This window comes from Microcebus murinus, chromosome 18, assembly GCF_040939455.1.
Source record: "Microcebus murinus isolate Inina chromosome 18, M.murinus_Inina_mat1.0, whole genome shotgun sequence".
NCBI classification, from domain to species: Eukaryota; Metazoa; Chordata; class Mammalia; order Primates; family Cheirogaleidae; genus Microcebus; species Microcebus murinus.
This window is the reverse complement of record NC_134121.1, coordinates 42,948,067-42,974,521: the sequence shown is the minus strand read 5'-3', so window position 1 is coordinate 42,974,521 and position 26,455 is coordinate 42,948,067. Positions and strand designations below refer to the sequence as shown.

Sequence of the window (26,455 nt, the reverse complement as noted above, 5' to 3'; positions counted from 1 at the left end):
ATATCTTTATCTGTATAAATTCCTAATGGATCAAATATTTAAAAATAAAAAACATGAAACTTTGAAATTATGGGATGATATTTATGTAAATATGTGACTGGAAAGGCCTTTCAAAATATGACACAGACCTCGGAAGCCATAAAAGCAAAAAAAAATAATAAATTTGACAGCATCACAAGCGACATGAGGGTAAAGAAAATTTCTTTCCCATCTGATTTTGCAGAGAAGCAGTGTGGTTAAAACCTGGATTTAGTGCTGGCTAGCTGAGATCAAATCATGGTTCCCCTACTTACCAGCTGTAAACCGCCCTGTGCCTCAGTTTCCTCATCTGTAAAGTGGAGATTGTAATGGAAATGTCCACAGTGGGTTGTTGGGACTAGTAAATGAGCTTATGTGTAAAGCACTAGAACCATTGTAAACATGCCAGTTGTTATGTTGTTATTCCAGCATCCAGCTAAGTGCTCAGCATACAACACTCAAGGCTTGGAGAAGGTAAGAAAGAACAGAAATGCCATGACCCATTGTGTTTTATTTTGCTTAAGTTCCTGGGAGAATGAATATAAGTAGTGCATCATTATGCCAAATATCTCATTCTAGTTTCTTAATGAAAACATTTCTTCCTTATTTCTAAATGGCTTCTTCTTTTTAGGGTCTTCTTTATTAGACTTAACTTACCTTTTCTGATTTATTTATCCTTTAAAATTTTAAATTACTGGCTTTAAGGAGACAGGGGGCATAAATTATACACATTGAAACTAGAAGAATATGTAAACAGTTAAATCGGAATATCGTCTATAACTTCTACCAAGGACCCTTCGTATACCTCTGTTTTCAACTTGTTACAACTCTCTGCTGATTCTTTTTTTTTTTTTTGAAAGAAAGAATTTCATTATTTCACAATAAATAAATTTGTTATTTCATAATAAAGATAACAACTTATCTTTATTATGCTCATTGCCATCACATGATTCTGGGAGTTCATCTCTTACCCTGCCTCGTTTCAATCTTTTAAACACCATCTCTCCCCAGAAATCCAAGAGTATTTTGGAATTTCTAAAGGCTGATCAAAAATTAAAATAAATTATAGATAGCATAGAAATTGCCTTCCATTCCTCTCCGAAGGCTTTTCATAGCTCTCCACCATTTCTTCCAGGATTCAAGGCTACTGGCAATCTCTCCCGCATTTTATCAATCTCAACTTCTCTCTCACTGCTTCTCAAAACACACCTTCCAGCAAGACCCTTCCTCCTCACAAGCCAGGGTTATCACCAGTCTCAACTGTGTGCTCCTTCATTTGCATCCTCTTTCTCTCCACCCATTCCAATGGTTTGTTTTCTCAAAGGTCAGTGTGTGCCTCTTGAAAGCCTTACTGAAATCTTCGTCCATTAAACAGACAATCTCCTTTATCAAAAACTCATTCTGTTTCAGGCGTAATTATACAAAGATGAATAAAGCATAGTCCCTGCCCTAGTGGAGCTTGCATCCTAGAAGGAGCTAATAGGCAAATGTATTTCTGATGGAACATGAGATGGTAGAGCCCATGCATACATAAGGCACAACAGAAGATCAATGGAAGAAGGAATTTGCTTTGTGTGAAGCCAAGAAAGATATGGGAAAAAATGGCATTTGAACTCACCAGTAAAAGATGATTAAAAGAATGCTAAAAGACACACTGTCTCCCAGGCAGAGAGAATATCACAAAGATCATTTTTTCTTTCCTTGAATAACTTTTTCCCCCTAAAAGTCTATGGCACTAAAGAAGGCCCTTTATTTAAAATGATAATCACAAGAAGCTTTGATAAAAAAAAAAAAAAAACTCTTTATGGATGCAATTTCTGTGTACATACATATAAGATGAGGAGTATGTCTTTTATATTTCCCTCAGTGCTTCTAAAACACAACTTAGGCATAAGTGATACTACAAAAACTGCTAGATTTTTAGTTCAGAGTATATAAAAAAGATTTCAATAAAATGTCAATAAAGCATAATTACGACAAAGTTTGATATTTCAAAAGTCAGATCAAAAATTATCATCCAAAAATTATCTTAGCCTGGAGGACATTTCTAAAGATAGACACAGATCAATCCCAGATGACTCTTTGCTCCTCAAACACATTGAGCTGCTACTAATTGTTTCAAGGTGTACTAAGATGATGAGAGTTAACACAGCTTGGAACGTCCCGGGAATTTTGTTAGCTCAATGACCACCCAGAATATACACAATGAATCATAAACTTCCTCATTTCTCACACTCAAAAATGGGTGTTTACTTTCCTTTTTTTTTTTATCAGCATTCCATCTGATTGAGACATACATTTCTCCACTAAGGATCCTAGCCCCCTGGTAAGCCTCCTGAAATCATTTCAAGATGAGAAACAGACAAGAGACAGTGGCTCTCCCATATCACATAATACCCAGGGACTGATGTCATATGTCCACGAAACCAAGGGAAGAAACACATAAAGTGATTCATGTGAGAATATTGGGGAACTTGACAAAAGGGAAATAATTATATATTGGGACTTTTTACTAGAAAGACAATGATATAACCAACTAATTGCAATTATGTCATATAAACAAAAACAAGGAAATAGTCTTTTCATAATCATGAAAGCTCCTCAGCTGGGTATAAAAGGGGACCTGGGGCGAGGAGAGTCCCAAACTCAGGAAACTCACTCTCCTGGAAACCCACCCAGAACCTCCACCCTCTGACACCATGGTCAACTCCTGTTGTGGCTCTGTCTGCTCTGACCAGGGTTGTGGTCAGGAAACCTGCTGCCAACCCAGCTGCTGCCAGACCACCTGCTGCCGCCCCAGCTGCTGCATGTCCAGCTGCTGCAGGCCCCAGTGCTGCCAGTCTGTGTGCTGCCAGCCCACCTGCTGCCGCCCCAGCTGCTGCATCTCCAGCTGCTGCAGGCCCCAGTGCTGCCAGTCTGTGTGCTGCCAGCCCACCTGCTGCCGCCCCAGCTGCTGCATCTCCAGCTGCTGCAGGCCCCAGTGCTGCCGCCCCAGCTGCTGTGTGTCCAGCTGTTGCCAACCCCAGTGCTGCCAACCCACCTGCTGCCGCCCCAGCTGCTGCATTTCTAGCTGTTGCCGCCCCAGCTGCTGCCAGCCCCAGTGCTGCCAGCCCACCTGCTGCCAGCCCACCTGCTGCCAGCTCACCTGCCGCCAGCCTTGCTGCCGCCCCTGCTGCTGCCTGCGTCCAGTCTGTGGCCAAGTCTCCTGCCACACCTCTTGCTATCGCCCAACCTGTGTCGTCTCCACTTGCCCCCGCCCCCTGTGCTGCGCCTCCTCTTGCTGCTGAGCCTCTTACCTGGACCCACCCTCACCCCTTCCTCTTACTCATCAGAGAAGCAGTCTTATGCACCTTATAGATGACTCAGGAGAGGCTATTCCTACCAATTATGTGTTGATATGCTGGCCTTAGGTCAAACTCTCTCCTGTTGACTTTTCCCCATGTTGACCCAAAGTATGAAATTAAGTGTCATTTATATTTTTAAAAAGTAATAGAATTGCCCAAATTTTACACCCTAACTTTTGATTTCTGGGTGCCAGATCCTCCTGTCCCAAACATGGAAATTCCTGCAGGGTTTGTGGGGCAAGGATGTGACCCTCTCTATTTCCTTTTACGGTGATATTTCTGTATCTTATTGTTGCTGCTTCTGAATAAAACTCCAATTTCCTAGCCTAGAAATGCAATGATCTTGCGTCTGTTGCTTTGTAATGATTGTCTTCAGTTGCTGGGAACTTATATTCAAAACACAACTGAATGAAGCTTTCCAATTCCCGCTCTCACCTTCAGGAAAATCCCAACTTGATTTGGTATTTAATTTTTAAAAAGTGACTTGAGATAAAAAAGAAAACAACCTAAGTCTCATGTCAGTGGTCACCTGTTTCATATTCAAATCCTCACTGCCCACTTAAGCCGTAATGAAAGAGCCATCAGAATACAACACAGTTCTGTCCTCCTGAGTCACCCAAAAGAATTATGGGACTATCAGAAGCATCATCACTCACAGGCTGGCATGAGGTACCAGCAGTATGAGACTGAAGCACATGGCACCTAGAGGCAGAATGTCATGTGTGGCTCTCTTTGAGGAAGCTAAAGCAAGAAAGATACAAGATGTGATTCAGGAAGAACTGATCAGAGGAAACCTAACACATCAGGAAAGGAAATGTTTTCCATCCATGTTGAAAATTTAATGAGGAAAACAAACTTACCTAATTTGATAACTGCCTGTTTATCAGGAAAAACAATAACAAGGAAAGAGTGCTGCATCTAATGACAGCAGCCCCTTAGTAGGGGATAAAAGGCAACCTGGGGTAAAGAGACTTCCAAACCCTCCAAACCTACCTTGGCTGGAAACCCACCTGGAACCTCCATCCTCCGACACCATGGTCAGCTCCTTTTGTGGCTCCGTCTGCTCTGACCAGGGCTGTGGCCAGGAGATCTGCTGCCAACCCAGCTGCTGCCAGACCACCTGCTGCAGGACCACCTGCTGCAGGACCACCTGCTGCTGTGGCTTCAGCTGCTGTGTGTCCAGCTGGGCAACTCACCTGACCCTATGAATCTGTCCTAGGAAAGGAACTAAAGGGTGAAAACGAAATGCTTGGAGGGCTCCGTGAATACAAAAGCAAAAAGAGCACAATCCATGCTTCATGCACCGTATCAGACAGCTTGCATTTTTGGTGTTCAGACTCGTAGTCAACAATAAAGGTGTCCACAGCAAGAGTGCACTGATTCTGCCCCTAATTCCAACAGGACCTCAGCCCTGACTTACTTTTCAATAGAAATATTTCAAATCCAAATACACTCAGGGGACAGACAGCAACCTAAATGAGTGAGGCAGGTCCCAGGGAAGATAATGTGGTTTGGTGGGAACAGCGGCAAACCGCGGGCTGCAAGACCGCATCAGAAAATACTACTGAGCTCTGTCAATTCTTTCCGTGTGAAAATACGGACTTACTGAAAAGCATGTTGGATTGCATTGATCCTCCCAGACGCCAATCTCTTTATTCATTCATTCAAAAAGTATTTACTGAGCATTCATTATGTGGTAGATCCTGTTATAGGTACTGGGGTGACAGCGGGAACCAACACGTACAAAATTCTCTGCACTAATGGAGACTACGTTCTAGTGGGGTTCGTTGACAAAAATCACTGATGTGTTTCCTTTTAAATACTTTTCTATATGTTTATATGCTCAGGTTTGTACACAGTACTTTTGTTTGTGCTTTTATTTATATAAATGAGGTTGAGCTTTGGTGCACCTCTTTAGATACAGGTATCTGTGACACTGAGCTATATTATACCCACAGATGGAAGACCTTGTGGCTGAAAATGGGATGAGAAACACCTGCACATACTTCTGTGAAGTGAACATTATATCACTACACGTGAAAGAAAGCAAGTTGGAACAAAGTGTTTATACTATGCAAACATTCACCTAAGAAACAAAGAATATGTGAATATGTAAATACAGATAGACTTATATTTAAAATAACAGTGTGAAATAAAACCTTAAATTTTAAAAAAGATTATTTATGGAAAAGGGAAGGAATACATGGAAGGAACAGAAATAAAAGCAAAACTTCCTTGAATATGCCTCATGTTGTAAAATTTATTTTGGAGTCGTAAATAACTGACATAATTACAAAACAAAATTAAATTTTAAAAAATCATTTCTAGAAATAAAAAGAAAACATTGATGCAGTGTTTGGTCCCAAGCATGATGATAGCAACATATGGATCTAGTATGCACCTCAGGGATTCACCTGGAGACAGATAGATAAACACATTCAGGTGATAGCTGAATGCACTAAATTAGAGTGCTCACCAGCATAATGTCAAGTGCAAAGGAGGAGAAAAATGAGGTTTTGATAAAATCATATGCCATGGAAAGCATCAGTGAGGAGGGGCATCTGGGCTGGAACTTAAAGGAAGAATAAGAATTTTCTTTTCTTTTTATTCTTTTTACTTCAGGATATTATGGGGGTACAAATATTTTGCTTACATGAAACACATTTGCCTCACCCACACCAGGGCTACAAGCGTGTCCTTCCCTCATACAGTGTGCCCCATTTCCATTAGCTGTGTGTTTACACCCCACCCCCATTTCAATTAGCTGTACCCGCCACCCCCTGCAATCCCCATTCCCCCAGTTGACATGGAAGAAAGAACGTTCCAAGGCAATGAAATGTAACAGCACAAAGATGTGGAATAAATATTGTCCACTCTTTGTACACTATTACTGGATATAACAACCTTAACTCACTTCTATGGGAACACATAGAGAATAATGAGTACCTCATGGGTCCTTTGAGAAGATAAACTAAGACAAAAATTACACAACATTCAACAGAAGATCTGGAACATGGCAAACACAAACAGTAGCTGTCTATATTATTAATATCTCAGTTTTTACTGAAATTACATGGAACTTAAATATATAATGCTTGTTTTGAACCCTAATCTTGAAATTTTGCCAAAAATCTTTTCTTTTACTATACCATGTTTAAGTGGCTATAGGTGCTTAAGAGCAAGGCTTATCTGTTTATATCCTCTTTATCTAAGCAGAATATCTTGAACTCATATTATTGAAAGAATACAAGAAAAGGATGCTTTAAATGAAATACAGAATTTATTGCACACATTAGTCTGTCATAAAAAAGATTAAACCACTGACTTTTCACATAAATTTGGGAAAAATTCTTGGGGGGGGAATTCATTTTCTGTTTTTTAACATATGTATGATTTTAATACATCACAATTAAATATAGCTGTGAGTTTTTACTATTGAAAAGGAATGATTCAAAGCTAAGTCTTCAGATAGAATCATGATAATGCAATTGGATGGTCTTTGGCAAATGCAAGTCTCTCCAATTGCAGGCAGTTAGCTGCACTCCCAACAAAAAATCAGGTCCCTTAGGCAGGTGTCATCTCAAAGGATAAGGAAATAATAAAAAATAATAGAATAGAGAAATAAAAAAAGTCACAGAGATGAAAGTACAGTTTTATAAAGTATAGATTTTATGAAAGGTGGGGGCTCAGGAGACCCCCACAGCATTCCTGTGAGCTGTGAGGCCCCAAGCAAAGTTTCACATCACTATTTATGGGTACAGTGATTGGTTGCCAGGGGTAACAGATTTACATAATAGCAGGTAGTTCGTTTTAGGCTAAAACTCTCCCAAAAGGCTTCTAGAGATCCCTTAATTAATTATATCTACATGAGCAAATGGTTACAAAATCTTTCTAAGACAAACTTCTAAGATAAAGCTATCATTTAGCAGAAAGGCTAAACAGAGATATAGTGGCTCTATATTTCTTTATCTAGTTATTGTGGATTGAGATACATAGTCAGGAGTGAAGCAGGAACTGTCCCTTGGGCTAATTGCTTTTAGCCCCAGATGTCTGTCTGTCTGTCGGGCAGGCACTCTTTGATCAGCTCTCATCCCATGGCTCCATGAAAACCTATTTGTCGTACAAAACAGGGGAAAGCCACAGGTTTGAGCCTGCAGCGTCACCTTGGAAAGCAGCTGCCACTGACATGTGAGAAGCCCTCCTGAGGCGAGGCAGCTTTTGGTATATGAACTAACACATTCACATATTCCTTCAGGGCAAAGCCCTGCAAAACTGAAATCATTTCTGTCTCTTTATAGCAATATTAATCTATGGAGCAACATCTAATCAACCAGGAAACACATGTAATATTGCTGTCTTCCTCTGTCGTAGACAAGCAATTCCAGTGAGGAATCCTTCCCCGTTTCCTTATCAGCACTCTACCTGACAATGGTATGCATTTACTCACTTTGACACAAAAAGAGACTTAGATTGTGAGAGCCATCCTCAAAGTATCATCACGGAGACACACACAAAAAAAGAAGAGTGACATGTGTAAAAGCTCAGTAATCAAATATCATATGAGATTATCTATTTAGAAGACACCTTGGACAGAGGTATAAACAAGAAAGTAGTTTACATGGCTTCACAAGACTCTATGAATCATAAAACTGTAGAAAAAGGAAATGATGCTTTTCTTAGATATTGGCATATTTAACCTGAGAAACATAATTATAACATAGTGCTACTAATTAACTTCCCAGTAGGAAAAAACAAGATGAAAATGTTGCTCATGGGAACACCAAAAGAGTATAAAAGGGGACAGGAGAAAGGAGGCTTTCAATCTCAAGAACTCACTCTCTTAGAAGCCAAATCAAACCCTTTTGTGGAGCTCCACTCTTTCCATTGACACCATGGTCAGCTCCTGTTGTGGCTCCATCTGCTCTGACCAGGGCTGTGGCCAGGAGACCTGCTGCCAACCCAGCTGCTGCCAGACCACCTGCTGCAGGACCACCTGCTGCCGTCCCAGCTGCTGCATCTCTAGCTGCTGCCACCCCAGCTGCTGCCAGCCCACCTGCTGCCGCCCCAGCTGCTGCATCTCCAGCTGCTGCCAGCCCACCTGCTGCCGCCCCAGCTGCTGCATCTCCAGCTGCTGCCAGCCCACCTGCTGCCGCCCCAGCTGCTGCATCTCCAGCTGCTGCCGCCCCAGCTGCTGTGTGTCCAACTGCTGCCAGCCCCAGTGCTGCCAGCCCACCTGCTGCCGCCCCAGCTGCTGCATCTCCAGCTGCTGCCGCCCCAGCTGCTGTGTGTCCAACTGCTGCCAGCCCCAGTGCTGCCAGCCCACCTGCTGCCAGCTCACCTGCCGCCAGCCTTGCTGCCGCCCCTGCTGCTGCCTGCGTCCAGTCTGTGGCCAAGTCTCCTGCCACACCTCTTGTTATCGCCCAACCTGCGTCATCTCCACCTGCCCCCGCCCCCTGTGCTGCGCCTCCTCTTGCTGCTGAGCCCACTGCCCTAGGCCCACCTCTTCCTTCACCTCCGTCCCCACAGACATAGACCCTTCTTTTGTGCCAACCATTAGGACACATGGAGTGGGCTGATGTTGCTCCACTGAGTTGGGGCTTGTGATGTTACTGAGCCCACGACAGGCGCAGTAACTCTGTCAGCACATCCTGCCTCAGTGCAGTTTCTCCATGTGGATCTTGTCCTCCCATCCAACTACAGATTTGTTCGTCACATACCAACTGTTGTGATGACCTGGCCAATTCTTCCCAAATTCTCCTTCTTAATGTTTAGGCACCAGGTTATTAAGCTCAAGGGACCACAGGTTGATTTCAGTATTTCTGCATTTTGGATTTTTATAGTCTATCTCTCTCTTAATTGTCTAATGAAAGTTCTTTTATAATTCTTATTCCCCAATTTTCTTATGTTATAATTCTATGCTAAAATAAACCACCACTTTCCCATGTAGGAAATTCAGTGTGATGTACTTTTAAAAAATATTTTATATTTAGTCTGGATAATTACATTTTACCTATACTTGTAGGATAGACAACATGGTTTTTTCAATTTTATAGTAAAAGTCTATCCACATTTATCACAGTCCAGCTTTTATTAGGAGTCTCTTTAGTTATTTGACAAAATTGAAAGAATTCAAGGAAAAAAACTTTTTGGAAAAACTGTCAACAATGTTCTATTGAACAACATCTTTTGTTATTGTATATCTGCAAGAGCAATGTATAGTAATTATAAGGATAATGGAATTAGATGTCTATAGCTGGGGGAAATTGATGATTTGGGAAAATGTAATGAAAGGTTAAAGATGATAAGTCAAAATTAAAAGACGATAAAAGATGATAAGTCAAAATTAAAAGATGTGAAAGCTAGAGGTTTCAAGACAACCTAACCTGTAAACTCTCATCTCCTGCAGCCAAAGGGCATAGAAAGTCGAGGACCAAGGCCAGGCCTTAGGAATAGAGTAGCAGAACTCCAGAGATGGATGTTCTCAGCCTCAGCCATTCTGCCAGGCCAAGGTCAAGGCCCTAATTGCAAAAGAATGGGACCCCGATATATGGGATGGGAATGTCTGAATGGAAGCAATTGAAGATCTTGGATCCCCAAGTTTTTGTGAGTGGGGCTTGCAGAGGTGGTCTAGTCCTCACTCTTGAGGTCTAATACCTTTCCCCCCCTTTTCTTGAAGATGATGTAGAGCAGGGGTCCCCAACCTATGGTGAGTTGTGTAATTATTTCATCATATATTACAATGTAATAATAATAGGAATAAAGTGCACAATAAATGTAATGTGCTCGAATCATCCTGAAACCATCCCCCTACCCCTGGTCCGTGGAAAACTTGTCTTCCCTAAATTGATCCCTGGTGCCAAAAGTTTGGGGACCACATAGGGGCCCCAGTCTTAAAAGACAATGCAGACTGCCTTCAGTATCTTTTCCCGATACTTTTGTTTGCCATACACCAACAACTAGAGTTCAGTTACGACACACTTCACCCAGAGAATGGCTGAACCTGCTCATGGGAGGCTATACCCCAAGGAAGCTGCAGGACTCAAAGATGACTTCATAGGCAGGGGTGAGCTTTTCCGCTGGGAGGCACATACTATCGAGTTGTCTCTCTTTGTGTAATGTCAGCAGATGTTGATCATCATTGCTTAGAACCACTAATTCATTAGTGATGGAAAATTGTGATACTGCAATTCTATTATTCCTTTGCTATGTATTAGCTGGAATAATTCCATAGAGAAACTTCCCCTCATCAATGTTTGGTTACCCTGGGAATAGTATTACAGGAAAAGCAAAAACACATGCTTGGTCCTTTCCCTTTGTTTACCAGTTTGCATCATCCAAAGGTGAACAAAATGTTTTTTTTTTCCTTTTAAAAGTTCCTGTCAATATGAACTCATGGATTTCAATATACTTATCAGTCCATTCCAATTATATCTCTGTTGACACTCAAATAAGCATCTTCAAGTTAGCCTTTGAGTCTTCTTGATGTGAATCTAATAGTCTCTAAAAGTTTCCTTGCTTTTCAATATAACTAGATATTCCAGACACCTTTGTACATTTCCTTCCCCAGACTTATATAATCTGCCATTTCTCCAAGGAACTCCAGTTCCTCTTAGTGAAAAATGGTATTTGAGACTATAAAATGAAATGTAAGAATGTTCATTACTACTAAGTCATTTATTGTCTCTCTGCTTTTTCAGTGTTTACAGCTAAAAAGTATTTATTTAAAAGATAAACTACATCAGATTTTCTAGTGAGAACTCCAGGGTTTTTACTTAACCTCATATACCTTACTTATAAATCTCCTTGCTCCCATGCCAAAAATAACAGTTCTTCAATGTAATTACTCATTTTCTTTATTACGCAATGTTTGTACAACAATCTTGGAATAACTTTGCCAGCACTAACAACAACAGCATGGCTACTGAAAGCAAACTTAGACTGTTTACGAGGTTTTGGACGAAACTTTTTGGTCTTGGAATAATGACATTATCTGAAGTTATGCCTGGAAATACAGTTAGGTTCCATTGTTATGGTGGTGATTTTAATGATTTTGAGAGATTTTTAAGGTTTAATTTTGTTTTATAGTTATGTAAAATACTCACATGGGCCCAAAGTCAAAACTACAGAATAAGGTATATTCAGAGAAATCTAGCACCTGTCTCTGTCTTCTCTACTGCATTCCGTCCACCTCCATGGATAAACTTTTCTAAAACAAATTATGGTTCAAATTCTTTTTTTTCTGCTTCATTAAGGTACAATTGGCATATAATAAACTGCATATAATTAAAGTGCACAATTTGATGCTTTGCTATATGTATGTACTCATGAAACCAACGCTATCACAAGATAATGAACGTCCTTCACCCCCTTTGCAATTCCTTCCCACTCCCCACTCCCAGGCAACTACCAATATGCTGTTACTATAAATTTGTTTGCAATTTTTAGAATTTTTTATAAATGGAATCATGCAATGTGTACTCTAACTTGTGAGGTGGGACCAGAACGATGTTTACTCTAGGGCAAAATTTGTCCTATTTCTAAGACAATGCTCTCCTGAATATTCTACCAATGACCCGTGAATTTCAAGGTTTTTCACTCTGGCTCAAGGGAATATGAACTATTTGGAATCCTATGTCAGATTCAAGGTTGTTTCTTCTGCCTTTTATGGGGTAGAGGGATCTTCCCCTGTCTTGGGTAATTTCTTCACACTAAGGCACTAATTAGTACCTAGTGAGGACTCAAGGCAGACCTTCTGCAGTTCCTGGGACTGTCTGTGCAACTCTCCTGTCTAGTTCTCCACCCAGTGAGTTCAGGCTCTCTCACTCCCCCATCCAGCTCCACCCCCTCAGTCAGGATGATGACCAGACTCCACTTGGTTCTCCCTCCCTACACTGCACCCTATAAACACTCCTCAAGAAACAAACCAAAGCAACCCTAATCATCGCCTCATTTGCTTCCTCTCTCTAAGACACAAGTACCCTGTCCTGCCTGGCAGCAAATGTCTAAAAACCATTATTTCATTTATTGTCTGGATTTTTTTAGTTATTTCAGGCAGGAGGGTGAACCAAGTTCCTGTTTCTCCATCTTGGCTGGAAGCAGAAGTCCCTCTTTCCTGTTTTCACATCTTCTTCCATCATTTTCAAAATGTGAGCAAATATACTTTCTATATTTGTATCGTGGGTTTTTTAGAAATATTGAACACAATACACATTTTTCTCCTCCTGCTTTATCATCTCTTAACAATGAATTCTGGAGGTTACTTCACGATAGCGTACAGAGATGCTCCCTCTTCTCCTCTACAGCTGAGATACTCCATTATGGGATGCACCATAGTTTATTCACCAGCATCCTGTTAAAGGACACTTGGGGTGTGTCTGGGTTTTTCTGTTGATATTTTGCTTTGTTTTTACAAATAGGCCCACTATGAATAATCCTGTGCAACATCTTTTTATATTTTTACCTAAGTATCTTTGGGGTAATTTATAGAGTTGGGATAACTGGGTCAAAGAATAATGCTGCTATTAATAGTTATTGCCACAACCTCACGAGTGTGAGCATGTCTGTTTCTACATCATCTCACTATCAGAGAATGTTGTCAAATTTTGAATTTTTGACAATGTAACAGGTCAGAAGTATTATCCCAGGTAATCTCATTTCTTTTATTATGCATGGTATTGGGTATCTTTGCATGTTGAGGAAATATTTTCATTTTATTTTCCTATTAGGATATTAGTTTCTTTTCTAATCTACTTTTAGAAGTCCTTTATATACCATTCATACTTTGTGATATAAATTGAGTATTTTCTTTATTTAGTCATTTGTGTTTTTACTTTGTTCATGATGGTTTCTTTTTAATGTATCTTTTAAATGACAAATAATTGTCTTTTAACTCTCAGGAGAAATTTAATTGTAAAATGTGTGTGTACTTGTATAAAATTAAAAAGCACTAAAGTAAGAATCATCTTTAATGATGAGGTCCCTTATTACGTCTATTGTGCATGTTGTAACTGGCTCCCATGAACTTCTCTGAAATGTTTATTACTTCAATACCTTCCTTTCTATACTCACTGTCACCACCCTAGACAAGCATCCACCTTTCACCCCAGACTACAGCCACCACCTAAACATTTTTCCTGCTTCCTGTCATTGCCCCCCACCAGCCAAATAATATTTGCAAGATGTTTGCTCATACCTTTCTTTCCAATGTATGATGATATATCAGGATCTTTATATAATTCAAGAATATCCTTAAATTCCCCTCATTCTACCCATTGAGTATTATCTTTCCTTACTCTCCTACACATGCCATCTAGACCAGTCATTTATCCCATCAAAAACGTATCCTCATTCAACCACGTCCCCATTGTCAGAATGCTCTTTCTTTTCTTCGCTATCCATCTAGGGATATCGACAGTATGTTAAAGGGTGAGTAAATGCCCTCTGTTTTCAGTAAATCCCACATTCACTCATTCAACTGACCTATGCTCAGGGCATTTGCTGGACACCATATACATAAACATGAATAAATCATAGTCTCTGACTTCATGGGGTTTACAAAAGGAGTGGAAAAAAGAGATATAAAACAATTATGGCAAAGTATGATACCCTGGGTCGGAGGCATTTCTTGGAGCAAAGGAGAGGGAAAGATTCATTTTGAATGTAGTGGATGTCAAGAAGGATATTAGAAATGAGTTGGTATCTGGACTGACATTTACATATGAGCAAGAGTTTGCTGAGCTGACAAAGGAGAAAACAATATTCTAGGCAAATGGAATGACATGATAAATGGCATGGGATGATCATTTTTCACACCTTCCAGAACATTCTGGGAGAGAACCACCTCCCCTTTTGACTGTGTGACTTCAGTCTATGTAAGCCCCAAGTACCTCATGTGTAAAGATTTCAGAAAAATTGTTGTCTACCTCACAGAGTCCTTGTAAAGTATAAGCAAGGTAACAGTTATAGAGAACTTAGAAAAATTCATGACGAACAGTTGGTATTCAATAAGTTGTAACTGTTACTATTACCTCATCTTTCATGGCAAGTGTACAGATTTAAATACATAATTGTTATTTTGTTCACTAATCACACCATACTCTAAATAGTTGCCAAACTCTTTCCTATATCCCTGTCTTGTCTGTCTTGTTTAAGTGTCTGTTGGACAGAGAGTAAAGTTTAACCCTTTATTTCTCCTTGGGATATTAAGCAAAATATCTCCAACATACATTGTTGAGAGACAATAGCTATGAAAATGAGAAAATATACTTTTAATAACACTTCAGTTATGCATATTCATTGGGTAGGTGTACTTAACAAAAATACAGGTCAAAATGCTCCCTTATGATACTCTATCTCTGAAGAACATGCCAATAATAATTCAATAATTTTATTCTAAAAGGACGCATCATGCCAATGTGTCTTTACTATTTAAAAGTAATGAATCATTGCATTATGACTGATTCAAATTGAATGGATTCGATAAAAACAAAACAGATAGGAACTTTGTTGGGATCTTTCGCATCTCACTGGCCATCCGGAAAATCCAAAGGAATCACAGTATTCCTCATTACACAAAAGTCTGCTCCCTCTACCACCAGAAGATAGGTCTGTCACTCTATTTCTCTACCAGCATTCCATATGACTTACTTTTAACCTCTTTGACAGCAGAGGAGATTTAGTCATCATAAAATCTATTCTCTATATAGTATCCTGAGATTAGATATGTAAATGAAGAATTAACACCTCTGAAGTCCAATGAAACAATGTCATGTAATAGGTCTACTTTAGAAGATACACTAAACCAAGGAAGATGAATGGGAGCTGATTCATGTGGCTTAACCAAACTGGACAGCTCATAATAGATCAGGAAAAGGAAGTGATGCCTTTTCTATATATAGAAAAATTTATCAGATAAACACAATTATCTAATTTACTAAAACTAACTGATTTCCTATTAGTACTGTCTAAACAAGAGGACTCTTCACATGTCATAGGAGCCCTCCACAGGGTATAAAAGGCAAAAGAGAGCAAGCTGAGATCAAACTCAGGAAACTCATTCTTCTGGAAACCCACCCAGAACCTCCACCCTCCAACACCATGGTCAATTCCTGTTGTGGCTCTGTCTGCTCTGACCAGGGCTGTGGCCAGGAGACCTGCTGCCAACCCAGCTGCTGCCAGACCACCTGCTGCAGGACCACCTGCTGCCGCCCCAACTGCTGCAGGCCCACGTGTTGCCAGTCTGTGTGCTGCCAGCCCACCTGCTGCCGCCCCAGCTGCTGCATCTCCAGCTGCTGCCGCCCCAGCTGCTGTGTGTCCAGCTGCTGCAGGCCCCAGTGCTGCCAGCCCACCTGCTGCCGCCCCAGCTGCTGCATCTCCAGCTGCTGCCGCCCCAGCTGCTGTGTGTCCAACTGCTGCCAGCCCCAGTGCTGCCAGCCCACCTGCTGCCAGCCCACCTGCTGCCAGCTCACCTGCCGCCAGCCTTGCTGCCGCCCCTGCTGCTGCCTGCGTCCAGTCTGTGGCCAAGTCTCCTGCCACACCTCTTGCTATCGCCCAACCTGTGTCATCTCCACCTTCCCCCGCCCCCTGTGCTGCGCCTCCTCTTGCTGCTGAATCCCTGCTTTGAACACACCACTTCGTTATTGCCGCCTTTCACACAGATGAAGACCTTCTCTTTAAAAATGTGCAACACTAGAGAATTGGTCTGAGTCCTATAAGCAAATCTTATTCCTAGTAATTCAGTGTCCACATTATAACTTCTGCCCAAACTCCTTTCAAATGAATTCATTGAAAATATCATAATAAACTAACAAATTTCCCCCAAACATTTCTCCCTTTGTCTTCAGGACGTCCATTCATCATGCTTAAGCAATTTGAAGATTGCCTCCATCACCTGTAGGATCACAGATTTTAACCCCTATGGCAGTGAAGTCCAATGAAGTCTCTCCCTTATAGTCCTTTGCAAAGTTTTTTTGTACCTTGTTATTTCCATGTACCAAAATAAACCTCTGTTCTATTGGCACTGAAAACTGAAGGTGACTTTTGCTCTCTTTTTAAAAGGTTTTGTATTTGAGTCCTGGGTAATTGTATTTTGCCTATACTTGTCGGGCAGACAGCACACATTAGTCAATCTTCCAACAGAAGTCAACTGAGATTGATCACTGCCAAGTTTTCTCTAGAACAGTCTTTTTAGTCTTAGGCAAATTAGCTAACCATTTTGTAGTCATTAGAAAAAAAAAGAGTAAAACCAAAGTCATGGAGTTTTTGTGAATATAATTACAAGAAAATTTTGTTGAACACAATTGATTATCTTTCACAGTAACCAAGTGTCCATCAATACATGAGTGGTTTAATAAAATGTAGTATATGTATACCATGGAGTACTATTCAGCCATAAAAAGGGTGAACTAATACCTCTTATATTAACATGAATGGAACTGGAGACCATTCTTCTAAGTGAGGTATCACAAGAATGGAAAAACAAACACCACAGGTACTCAATACTAAATTGGAACTAAATGATCAATACTTATGTGCACATATGGAAATACCATTCATTGGAAATCAAGCAGGTGGGAGGGGAGAGAAGATGGTAAATTCACACCTAACAGGTGCAATGCACATTATCTAAGTGATGGGAACCCTTATAACTTTGACTCAATGGTACAAAAGCAATTTATGTAAGCAAAAGATTGGTACCCCTGTAATATTCTGAAATAAAAATAAAATAAAATACCATATTTCATATTTTTCACCAATAAAAGTAGCTAGTAGATGTCTTAGCAAAATCTATGTATTTTCTGCTCAGTTGTGTGCAATAAATCTTCTCCCCACATGCAGTGGATCTCCCTTTACCCCGACTGGCAGAGCTGCAGTAGAGAGCTCGTACTGCCATGTAGAGGGGCTACCTTCAGGCCAGGCAGGTGATGCAAATGAAGGAAGAACTGGTGAAAGTGCAGAGGTATTGCTCAAGACTGTTTTTTTCCCCAAGGTAATGCCCTCTTTTCAGGATAGAACTACAAAGATGCACATTTCTTTCTCCCACCAGGGCTGCCCTTAATGAATCATCCCATCTTCAGAACTCCCTATAGGTTCAGCTGAGACCTCCACTGAGACTGCCTCCAGTTTCATTTTTCCCAGTGTCCAATCCTGCTTCCTTCTCGTCCCTTCCACAAGTGTTAAACCCTAGGGCATGCCTTGATAAACCTCCTGAAGTGTCTGCTTCCTGGGGATTCCAACTTGTCCCCCAAACCAATTTGAAATTCATGATAGCTAATATTAAAGCTGCAATGATGGACTGAAATGTACTTTTAATCTTTTGGTGCATGACAGAATTGCAGCAGTAACAGAATGGAATAGCAGAAAACACGTTTAACATAATCCACAGAGAAAATTCTGAATTTTATATAAATCACATTTATTCTTTTTTCAGGATTTTTATACCAGTCATAAATAAATTCATGCTCTTTAAAAATTTAAACAGTACAAAAGAATATGGGACAAATGGCAAGTTCCTTGTCACTCATCTTTTTTTTTTTTTATTAATCAGAGTTTATTGCTGCAAGTTACAGAAAAAGAATTTATTAAAAGCAGATTGGATAGTTTGCAGATGCTCCAAGAGAGGTAGAAAACTTGGGGTAGACTTACACAGCCAGAAAAATGTGGTCAGGTAGGAAAAAGCACAGCCAGTATCCAAGAACTGGAACATCAGCTACCAGAACCCTTGTCAAAGTTGAGCAGGGAACTTCAGCTTGCAGGAATATTACAGCAAGACCGTTCTTTCTGTTCTCCACCTGTTCATGTCATCTTCTTGCCAACGAAAATCCAGTACCATCAGGTGTGACTAGCAGGGCATAGGTCTTATGTCCAGGCCCTAATTACAAAGAATGCAGGATGATTTGAATTTTCAGCTTTTATGATTGGGGAAATCCACAAATACAGGAAAGGTTTTAGCTTCTGGGGACCATAAAAAATGGTAAATTCTATGGTAGCAGAGATCTCCTACAACTCAAACATTCTTAACAGCAATCACCTTTTCTTACATTGTTCCTAGCCTCAAAATGATTAATAACACTTTGACATTTGTAAAGGTGACCTATTTATTTAAAACATTAACTGTCCACAGTAGCTATTGTGTTTGCATAAAGTTCAGTACTCAGATGATCTAAGTGAGATCTTGAGGCAAAAAAGAATTTTCCTTCAGCTAAAAGGATTTAGATTATATACAAGGATGGGTATGTATAGTTTACCCTTAAAATGGATTATTGGATTGTTATGGAATAAATAGAAGATATGTTGAAATAGATGCGGTTTGCATTTGTAAATAGCTTGGGTATATGTAACAGATTTCACTACCCTATGGGAACATAAGAGATCTGTCCAGAAGGTATCCAGCCATATAACAGGAAAAATAAGGACATTTATTGAAGATGATACAAGATACAAGAAACATTGTATATAGGACAATGACGCCTCAGTTCCCTTCAAAGTAGGCACCTTGGGACCTCCCGCAGTTCTTCCAGCATCTCTTAACCTAACCTGTACACATGCGACATTCTCAGGTGTTCTGCTTGTTGCAGGCCTTCCAGAACGTGGATCACTTTCAACAGATTCTCGACCCTCTTTGAAGCATTTGTGCTGCACTCTTATTTGTGCTTCCTTCATTGCATCATCCCCCAAAGCCTTCTGAATCATCGAGTAGTTCCCTTTCGCTGGGCTCTGAGCCTCGCTGGCTTTGGTCCAGCCACTGTCTTCTATCTTCTTTCTCAGCTTCACCGTTTTTTGTGTTGGGTCCTCAGGCTTCTCTGTTGCCTCCCCCTGTAATCCACACCTGGGCTGCAACTCCGTTTTGCTCTCCTGAGTGCAATATTCTACCTTCCAGTGGGATGATCTGACAAGCGATGTCTCTAGTTGGTCATCTTGGCTGCTCCCCCTCATCTGTTCCCTCTGAGCAATTAGAAGTTTAGCACAAATATCCAGTTACTTTCCTTTGATTAACAATTCTGGAAGGGGTTCCTCTAACTCAAAAGTTTACAAAGACATCAAAAGTGATTAATTGAGGCGACTTCTGGGGCCCCCCGCTCTTGGGGCCCCAGAACCTCATCCACGAGTGTATAATAAAGCTACGTGGTTTGGCCCCCACTCTTTCTCTTTCTGTGTCTCTTTTCTTTTCGCCACCGCCGAAAAACCTTACATTTGGTGCCGAAACCCGGGAGGGGAGTCTTGGCTGCGCCGGCCTGCCTCAGGGCCTTGGTCACGCCGTCCCCTCGAGTCTTCCAGACCTCGGACCAGGACCTCCACCGGACGCCAGTCGACCAATTGGCCTGGTTCCTCCAGCGCCGCCTACAAGAGCTGACACGAGTGGCGGTAAACCAACTACTTCTTCATCCATACTTTCCACTACCAATCACCCCTCCACCAGCCAACCCGGCCTATAGCCCCTCCCCATCACTCATCTTTATCAATCTCGTTCAAGACTGATTGTTACAAGTCGAGATACATCCTTGTTAAATGCATATGTAACACATGTATATATTTTTTCACAAACCTGGCATTAGTTGTACATTTCTTGTTCTGACATGTATTCAAACATCATTTTATGTCTTTAATCCTTTCCTCCATACAGGCCAAGTATATTGCTTGGCAGATTTACTTACATAATTTTATATTTATTGTTGAGAATTGTGAGCACATTTTTTCCATTATGTTTATAGAGGATTACTGCTAGTGTATAAGAAACCTATTGATTTCTATAAATTCATCTTTTATCTGACCTCACAGTTAGAACTAATATTCAGTTGATTTTCTACGGTTTTCTAAGCATACAATCACGGTGGCCAAATGCCTCCAGCCTGAGGTATGTCCTCATGGTTGTTCCTCAGTTGCCCACAGTGCTAACACCATGGTTAATACAAAAATAGTTGGGTTTTTCTTCCATTCCTGTGCTTCCTTGGATCACCCCAACCCACCCAAGTAAACTATTTGCACTCCATCTGGTCCTTGTCTCAGGGTCTGCACTGGGGAGAGTTCAAGCTAAGACAATGGATGTTCAGCAAATATTTTTGGCTTATTGATATCAAACTGGTAACAGTAATTATTTCTAGCAATAAGAATAAAGCTTGGAAGTCAGGAAATAAAGAAGAGTCAGGGTTATCATTTGGTGTTCACCTTCTTCCTATCTTTTTCATGCATGAGGATAGGCATGTATGTTAAGCACAGTATTCATGTGTAAACAAGTCTAATTCTATAAATTGAATCTTAATTTCTGCAACTTTCCACATATGTTATTTATCGGGTGACATGTTACATAAATAAAGGTCGTTGTCCTCAAATGGAACTATGATCCGTTGTTTGGAATGTTTTCCTCTCTTTTCTCCAGAAGTCAAAAGACATATATTTTTATAGAATAATTACATGCCCCATGTCATCAAAAGCCTTCATTCACTCCACAAACATTTATCACCAGTGTCCTCTGTCTCCTGCTCTGTACTGAGCACCATGGTAACAAAATAAATATCATAGCCTGGTAGTGGTGGGGTATTTACATTGCACAGGTGGGGATGACAGAAGTAAATAACTATGATACAGTAGAATGTGACAAATTACAAGCACAATGCAAGAAATAATTATACATAAATGGGGTCATTTATCAGGGAAGCTTATCATTGAGGAGGAAGTATTTTAAGTGAGTTTTGACAAATGAGTAGGAGTTTGCAGAACCAACAAGAAAGAAGAAACATTCCAAGAAGAGGGAACAGCTTTGGTAAGGCTTGCTAATTATATTTTCCACCGGTTTTCTTTGGCTACATTAAGACATATTAAGCTTACTTTCTCTTTAATCTTGGACAAGCTGTTTGTTTATTTGCTTGTTTGTTTGTTCCAAGCTCTTCATGCTTCTTTTGAGTCTTCCATTAAAAGAGTAGTAAGAATACACACTACTTCATAGGGTTATATTAAAGATACAAAACAAAATAAATATAAGAGTGCAATGCCTCCTACATAGTGAACACTTAATAAATGATACCATATACACTGAGGGTGTATGGAATTTATCTACATACTATACATTTTGATTTTGGTTGTTTAATAAAAATAATTACAATTTCTTTAATTTTCACTAAACTGTGTTTCCTATAAATTTGTTTTGTTCAATTACCTATAGGAAAGAGAAGAGGGTTTATTTGTTCTACACTTAGAGTACCCAACGGAATATCTTGGATACATATTAGTTATCAAAGGCTTAGTAATTTTAAATCTTGTTTATATATAACAAATGCTTCTTTAAGTGAAATATCCATTGTGTGATTTTGGTGATCAAAAGATAAATCAAAACTTCCTACTCTTAATGCCTATCTTGGAAGATATACAGAAAAATGTGTTTTTTGCTATTTAGAAACAATCAGATATTGCTAAGTGCGTCAGACCATGGAATAAGATCTGACACAGAATATAAAACCTCCTTGAGGTCTGACCACCTCCCTGGCCATCCAAGATGCCCACACAGGATCACAGTCAGCCCCACTAGAGATGGGACACCCTCCCTCAAATGAGTTTTTCCTTCTAATTCCTTTCCAATGTTTCACCTGACCAGAACATTCTTTGACAACAAAAGATACATTAGCATTGTGAAAACTGTGTTCCATGGTTTGTAGGGAGCAACATACAGATGGAGGAAACATCATACTCAAAAACAATATGTCAGAGTCATGTGACCAGTGCTTTGTCAAAGACCAGGCATAGGCCAGAGACAAAGGTGCCTCCCACTAGGGAAGAAATGTAACAGTGTGTCACTTGGAAACACAGAAGCACACCAGGAAAAGGAAATGTGTTGTTTTCTCTATTTTGGAGTATTTAACTAGAAACACACAATTATATAATTAAATGATTAAGTTTTCAAGTAGGGTAAATAATAACAAGGAAATCATGACGTGGTGACAACAGTCCTTCAGTAGGGTATAAAAGGGGGTATGGCCAAGAAGACTTCCAAATTCAAGATCTTCACTCTTCTAGAAATCTACCCAGAACCTCCACCCTCTGACACCATGGTTAACTCTTGTGGCTCTGTCTGCTCTGACCAGGGCTGTGGCCAGGAGACCTGCTGCCAACCCAGCTGTTGCCAGACCACCTGCTGCAGGACTACCTGCTGCCGCCCCAGCTGCTGCATCTCCAGCTGCTGCAGGCCCCAGTGCTGCCAGTCTGTGTGCTGCCAGCCCACCTGCTGCCGCCCCAGCTGCTGCATCTCCAGCTGCTGCCGCCCCAGCTGCTGTGTGTCCAGCTGCTGCAGGCCCCAGTGCTGCCAGCCCACCTGCTGCCGCCCCAGCTGCTGCATTTCTAGCTGCTGCCGCCCCAGCTGCTGTGTGCCCAACTGCTGCCAGCCCCAGTGCTGCCAGCCCACCTGCTGCCAGCCCACCTGCTGCCAGCTCACCTGCCGCCAGCCTTGCTGCCGCCCCTGCTGCTGCCTGCGTCCAGTCTGTGGCCAAGTCTCCTGCCACACCTCTTGCTATCGCCCAACCTGCGTCATCTCCACCTGCCCCCGCCCCCTGTGCTGCGCCTCCTCTTGCTGCTGAGCCCGCCGCCCCAGGCCCACCTCTTCCTTCACCTCCGTCCCCACAGACATAGACCCTTCTTTTGTGCCGACCATTAGGACACATGGAGTCTGGTTGACGTCACTCCATGGGATGGACTCATGTTTCCAACGAGCCCATCACCATCCCACTGGCTCTGTGAGAACATTCTGGTTCATCTTAACGTCCCTCTCTTGCTTTCTTTCCCTTCCAATGATGGCACCAAATATAAATTAATCTGTAATCCACTAGCTAAGAAATTATTCCAATCCTCTAAATTCTCATTCTCCTTATCACTTTGGGGCTCTAGATCATCCTTCCCAGAGAGGTAGATACTGTCTGCAGGGCTTGCATTCGCACTGATTTCAACCGTCAGACCAGGGGTCCAGTTATGTCTTATATTTTCTCCTAGAGTGAATTTCTTAAGTTTTGTTACTTCTCTGCTTTTTAATAAACTTTTCTGCACATAAAAATTTGTTGGCTTTGTTTGCTATTGTTTTCACAATCATTCTACTCAGTAACTAGGCAACTATATTTTACACTAAGACAGGAAAGAGCAATCCATGTTGAAATCACTTTGAAAATAAATGCTATATCAACTATAGGTAATTTTAAGATATTAGACAAAAGTGTGTGTGCGTGCACACATATGCATATGTATTTGTCTTAATATCCTAAACTAGGACAGATTTAATGCATGTCTTCATTAAAACACATCATACCCTTAACACATTATACCTTTTGATACCATTGCCCTTGATTTGGAATAAAAAGGGTAAAACCAAATTTCTAAAATAAAAAGCTCACATCAATGAAACTAGAAAAATATCCTATGAAAATTTTATAAAAATTATAATGTACTCAATTCATTTCATTCGATAAATACTACTTTGGGATTTATCATCGCTAAGTGGGTTTTATTTCCCATTGAGTTTGTCTGAGAAGAAACGCATATTGAATTGTATTTCACCTGGATGGTACAGTATATTTCTGAGTATGGTCTCTTGAGATTTTCCTTATAATTCGAATGTCTCCACATTTAACATTCTAACATATATTACCCCTGGAAAGCTGAAATTTCAAAACTGATTTTCTCTTTTTAAGGATTTTTTAAATTGGAATCAGTTCATAGCCCTGAGTAGTTCTCAGCTGGGGTTAGATCTTAATTAGAATCTCCCAGACTGGTGTCTGCATTTGAATTTAAATGACATGGCCCTTTGGTAGGCGCACTTGCTCTTGATCTTTTTACCTATATTGAGATTAGCCTATGACCAGCCTCTGAAATGGCCCTAAATTATTGAACCAATCAGGTTTAAGATTATTTGTTCAGACATCACTGGAAAGCTTCATGTTTCTTCAGATGACTTTAGAGAAATGTTGCCCAGATTGTAATCACACAGTCATGAGGTCTTCTTGAAATAATAAAATACTCTCATTATATAACTTATTTGGAATCTGCCTTAACAGTCGCCCCCTCATCTGCAGATTCACTTTCCGCAGTTTCAGTTACCCACAGTCAACTGCAGTCTGTAAATATTAAATGGAAAATTCCAGAAATAAGACACACTTGAAGCTCTTACTCGAGGGGGAAGGGGGACATGGGCAATATATGTAACCTTAACACTTGTACCCCCATAATACGCTAAAATTAAAAAAAAATAAATAAAAATAAAAATGCATATACTTTAAATTGCATGCCATTCTGAGTAGTGATAAAATTTCATGCCACATTCCCCTGTCCCACCCAAGACCAGAAACATCTCTTTGTCCAGTGTATCCAGGTTGTATACCCTATTCACGCATTAATCACTTAATAGCTATCTTGGTTGTCAGACGGACTGTGGTGGTAGGAAAGCCCACTCTTAGTCAGCAAAACCCCAACTGACCTGCAAGTATGTGACCAAGAAATACATACTTTTTGTTGTATGCTATGAGGGTTTATGATTGCCTGTTATGCAGCAATAGCTGCCTAACCCAACCATGAAACAATGAGAAACTAGCTGGATACACCAATCAGTATGCAAAGATGAGCACATAGTTTCCTACAAAGAAAATTAAAAATATGGAGCACTCAAGGATTTATGACAGGGTTAATTTTATTTTAAATATTAATAAATTTCTGGAGGGGATAGGTTAATAAATCTTTAGCTTTATAGATAAAATTAAGCTCTAATGGGTAGTACGAAGTAAACCTATTTGTGTTAAATTGAAGGAGAATCTCATTGGTTTCTGTAGGCATATTTGTTAAACCACAGGCTTACAAGTTAGACATACATGGATTTGAATTGAGACTCTCTTATTTAAGAGCTGTGTGACTTTGGGCAAATCATTAACCTTTAACCATTGGATCCCTCATCTATAAGGTGGGTATAATAATAACTACTTTAATTGATCATTATGATTAATCAGATAAGTTATGTAAAGTGTCTGTTAGCTACAGTCTCTGGAAAATCCCAAGTACTCAGTAAATGATAATTTCATAAGTTCCTCATAAATGAAAAGGTTATTTCTAAATGGATCAGAAAATATTCTTCTTCTACCAAATCATATTATTTTGCCTAGAATATTACAAGTAATGCTAGCCAATTATCTCAGAAAATTACTCAGTTTGTACAGTAAAAAAATAAACTAATATTATAAAGGAACCAAGAGGGAATCTTAGACATGAGGAAAGAGAGAGAATGAGCTTGGTATGATTCATATCTACGCTATCTTCTATGGTACCTCTGAAGAAAAACAGGACTAATTACCTCATGACAACAACAAAAAACTTGCCCCTTGCAACTTGAGAGGGGTAATTTCAGGACAAATCAAAGCTAAAAAGCATCTGAGTAGTATTTTGCTAGCTTTTTGTCCTCTGTTTTCATTTAGTGATCATAGAAAATTAGTGGAGGTCCATTGGACAGTATTTTTTTTCCAGATCCAAAGGAAAAATGTAGATCTACTTCAAAAGTAAGAAGTACATTTATGGAACTCATCATAAAGAGTAATGTGTAATGCTGAAGGTACAAATAAATAACCACAGAGGAATTAGACAAGGGCATATCTCACAGTTCCACAATGTGTTACCAAGGGAAACCAGACTACACCTTGACCTTCACATCAAAGAAACAAGCAGGTCAACAAGAAGTGAATTCTATCAATCCTCAGAGAGAAACCACGGGGCTGGAACACAGAACGGACAGTCATCTAGAAGTCCTGAGACCCTTTCAGGGTATCTGTCATTGAGATAAAATATTTCCCTAATTCTCTTCCAATATCACTTCTAAAGCTGCTGCTGAAATGAGAAAAGGATGTTGCTACTTTAATACATCTTCTCTCCCCCATCCATAGACCACAGTTTACTGAACCCAATAAGCATAAAACCCATAGTAGAAGCCACGTAGGGATGAATGAGGAGACTTGGACCTCAGACCTCATTCTGTGACCTCATCTGTGACCTTGGTAAACCCTCACCACCTCAGCTGTAAAACCAGGGCATAGACCTATATATTCTCCATAACTCCTTCCCAGATTCTACACATGCCACGACCA

The 26,455-nt window shown here is 40.3% G+C and overlaps 2 protein-coding genes across 3 annotated transcripts in view; one reads left to right on the top strand and one right to left on the bottom strand.

Annotated features, from left to right (window-relative positions):
- EIF1 (eukaryotic translation initiation factor 1) overlaps positions 1 to 26,455 on the bottom strand; it is a 478,792-nt gene that overhangs the window by 450,179 nt on the left and 2,158 nt on the right. The window lies entirely within an intron of this gene.
- On the top strand, positions 8,255 to 15,971 carry LOC105872051 (uncharacterized). Of its 2 annotated transcripts, none has more exons than XM_075993951.1 (2): positions 8,255 to 8,743; positions 15,513 to 15,971. In XM_075993951.1, the coding sequence occupies exons 1-2, from the start codon at positions 8,255 to 8,257 to the stop codon at positions 15,969 to 15,971; spliced, it is 948 nt and encodes a 315-aa protein (XP_075850066.1). The 2 variants fall into 2 exon arrangements, with proteins under 2 accessions (XP_075850066.1, XP_075850067.1); XM_075993952.1 differs by lacking the exon at positions 15,513 to 15,971 and having other exon boundaries at positions 8,255 to 8,647; positions 8,711 to 8,842.

Excerpts from the sequence above, each read along its gene's own strand:
- LOC105872051 (XM_075993951.1), top strand. The coding sequence starts at position 8,255 with ATGGTCAGCTCCTGTTGTGGCTCCATCTGCTCTGACCAGGGCTGTGGC. Across the intron at positions 8,744-15,512 it reads CCTGCTGCTGCCTGCGTCCA|ACCTGCTGCCAACCCAGCTG; the intron begins GTCTGTGGCCAA and ends TGTGGCCAGGAG.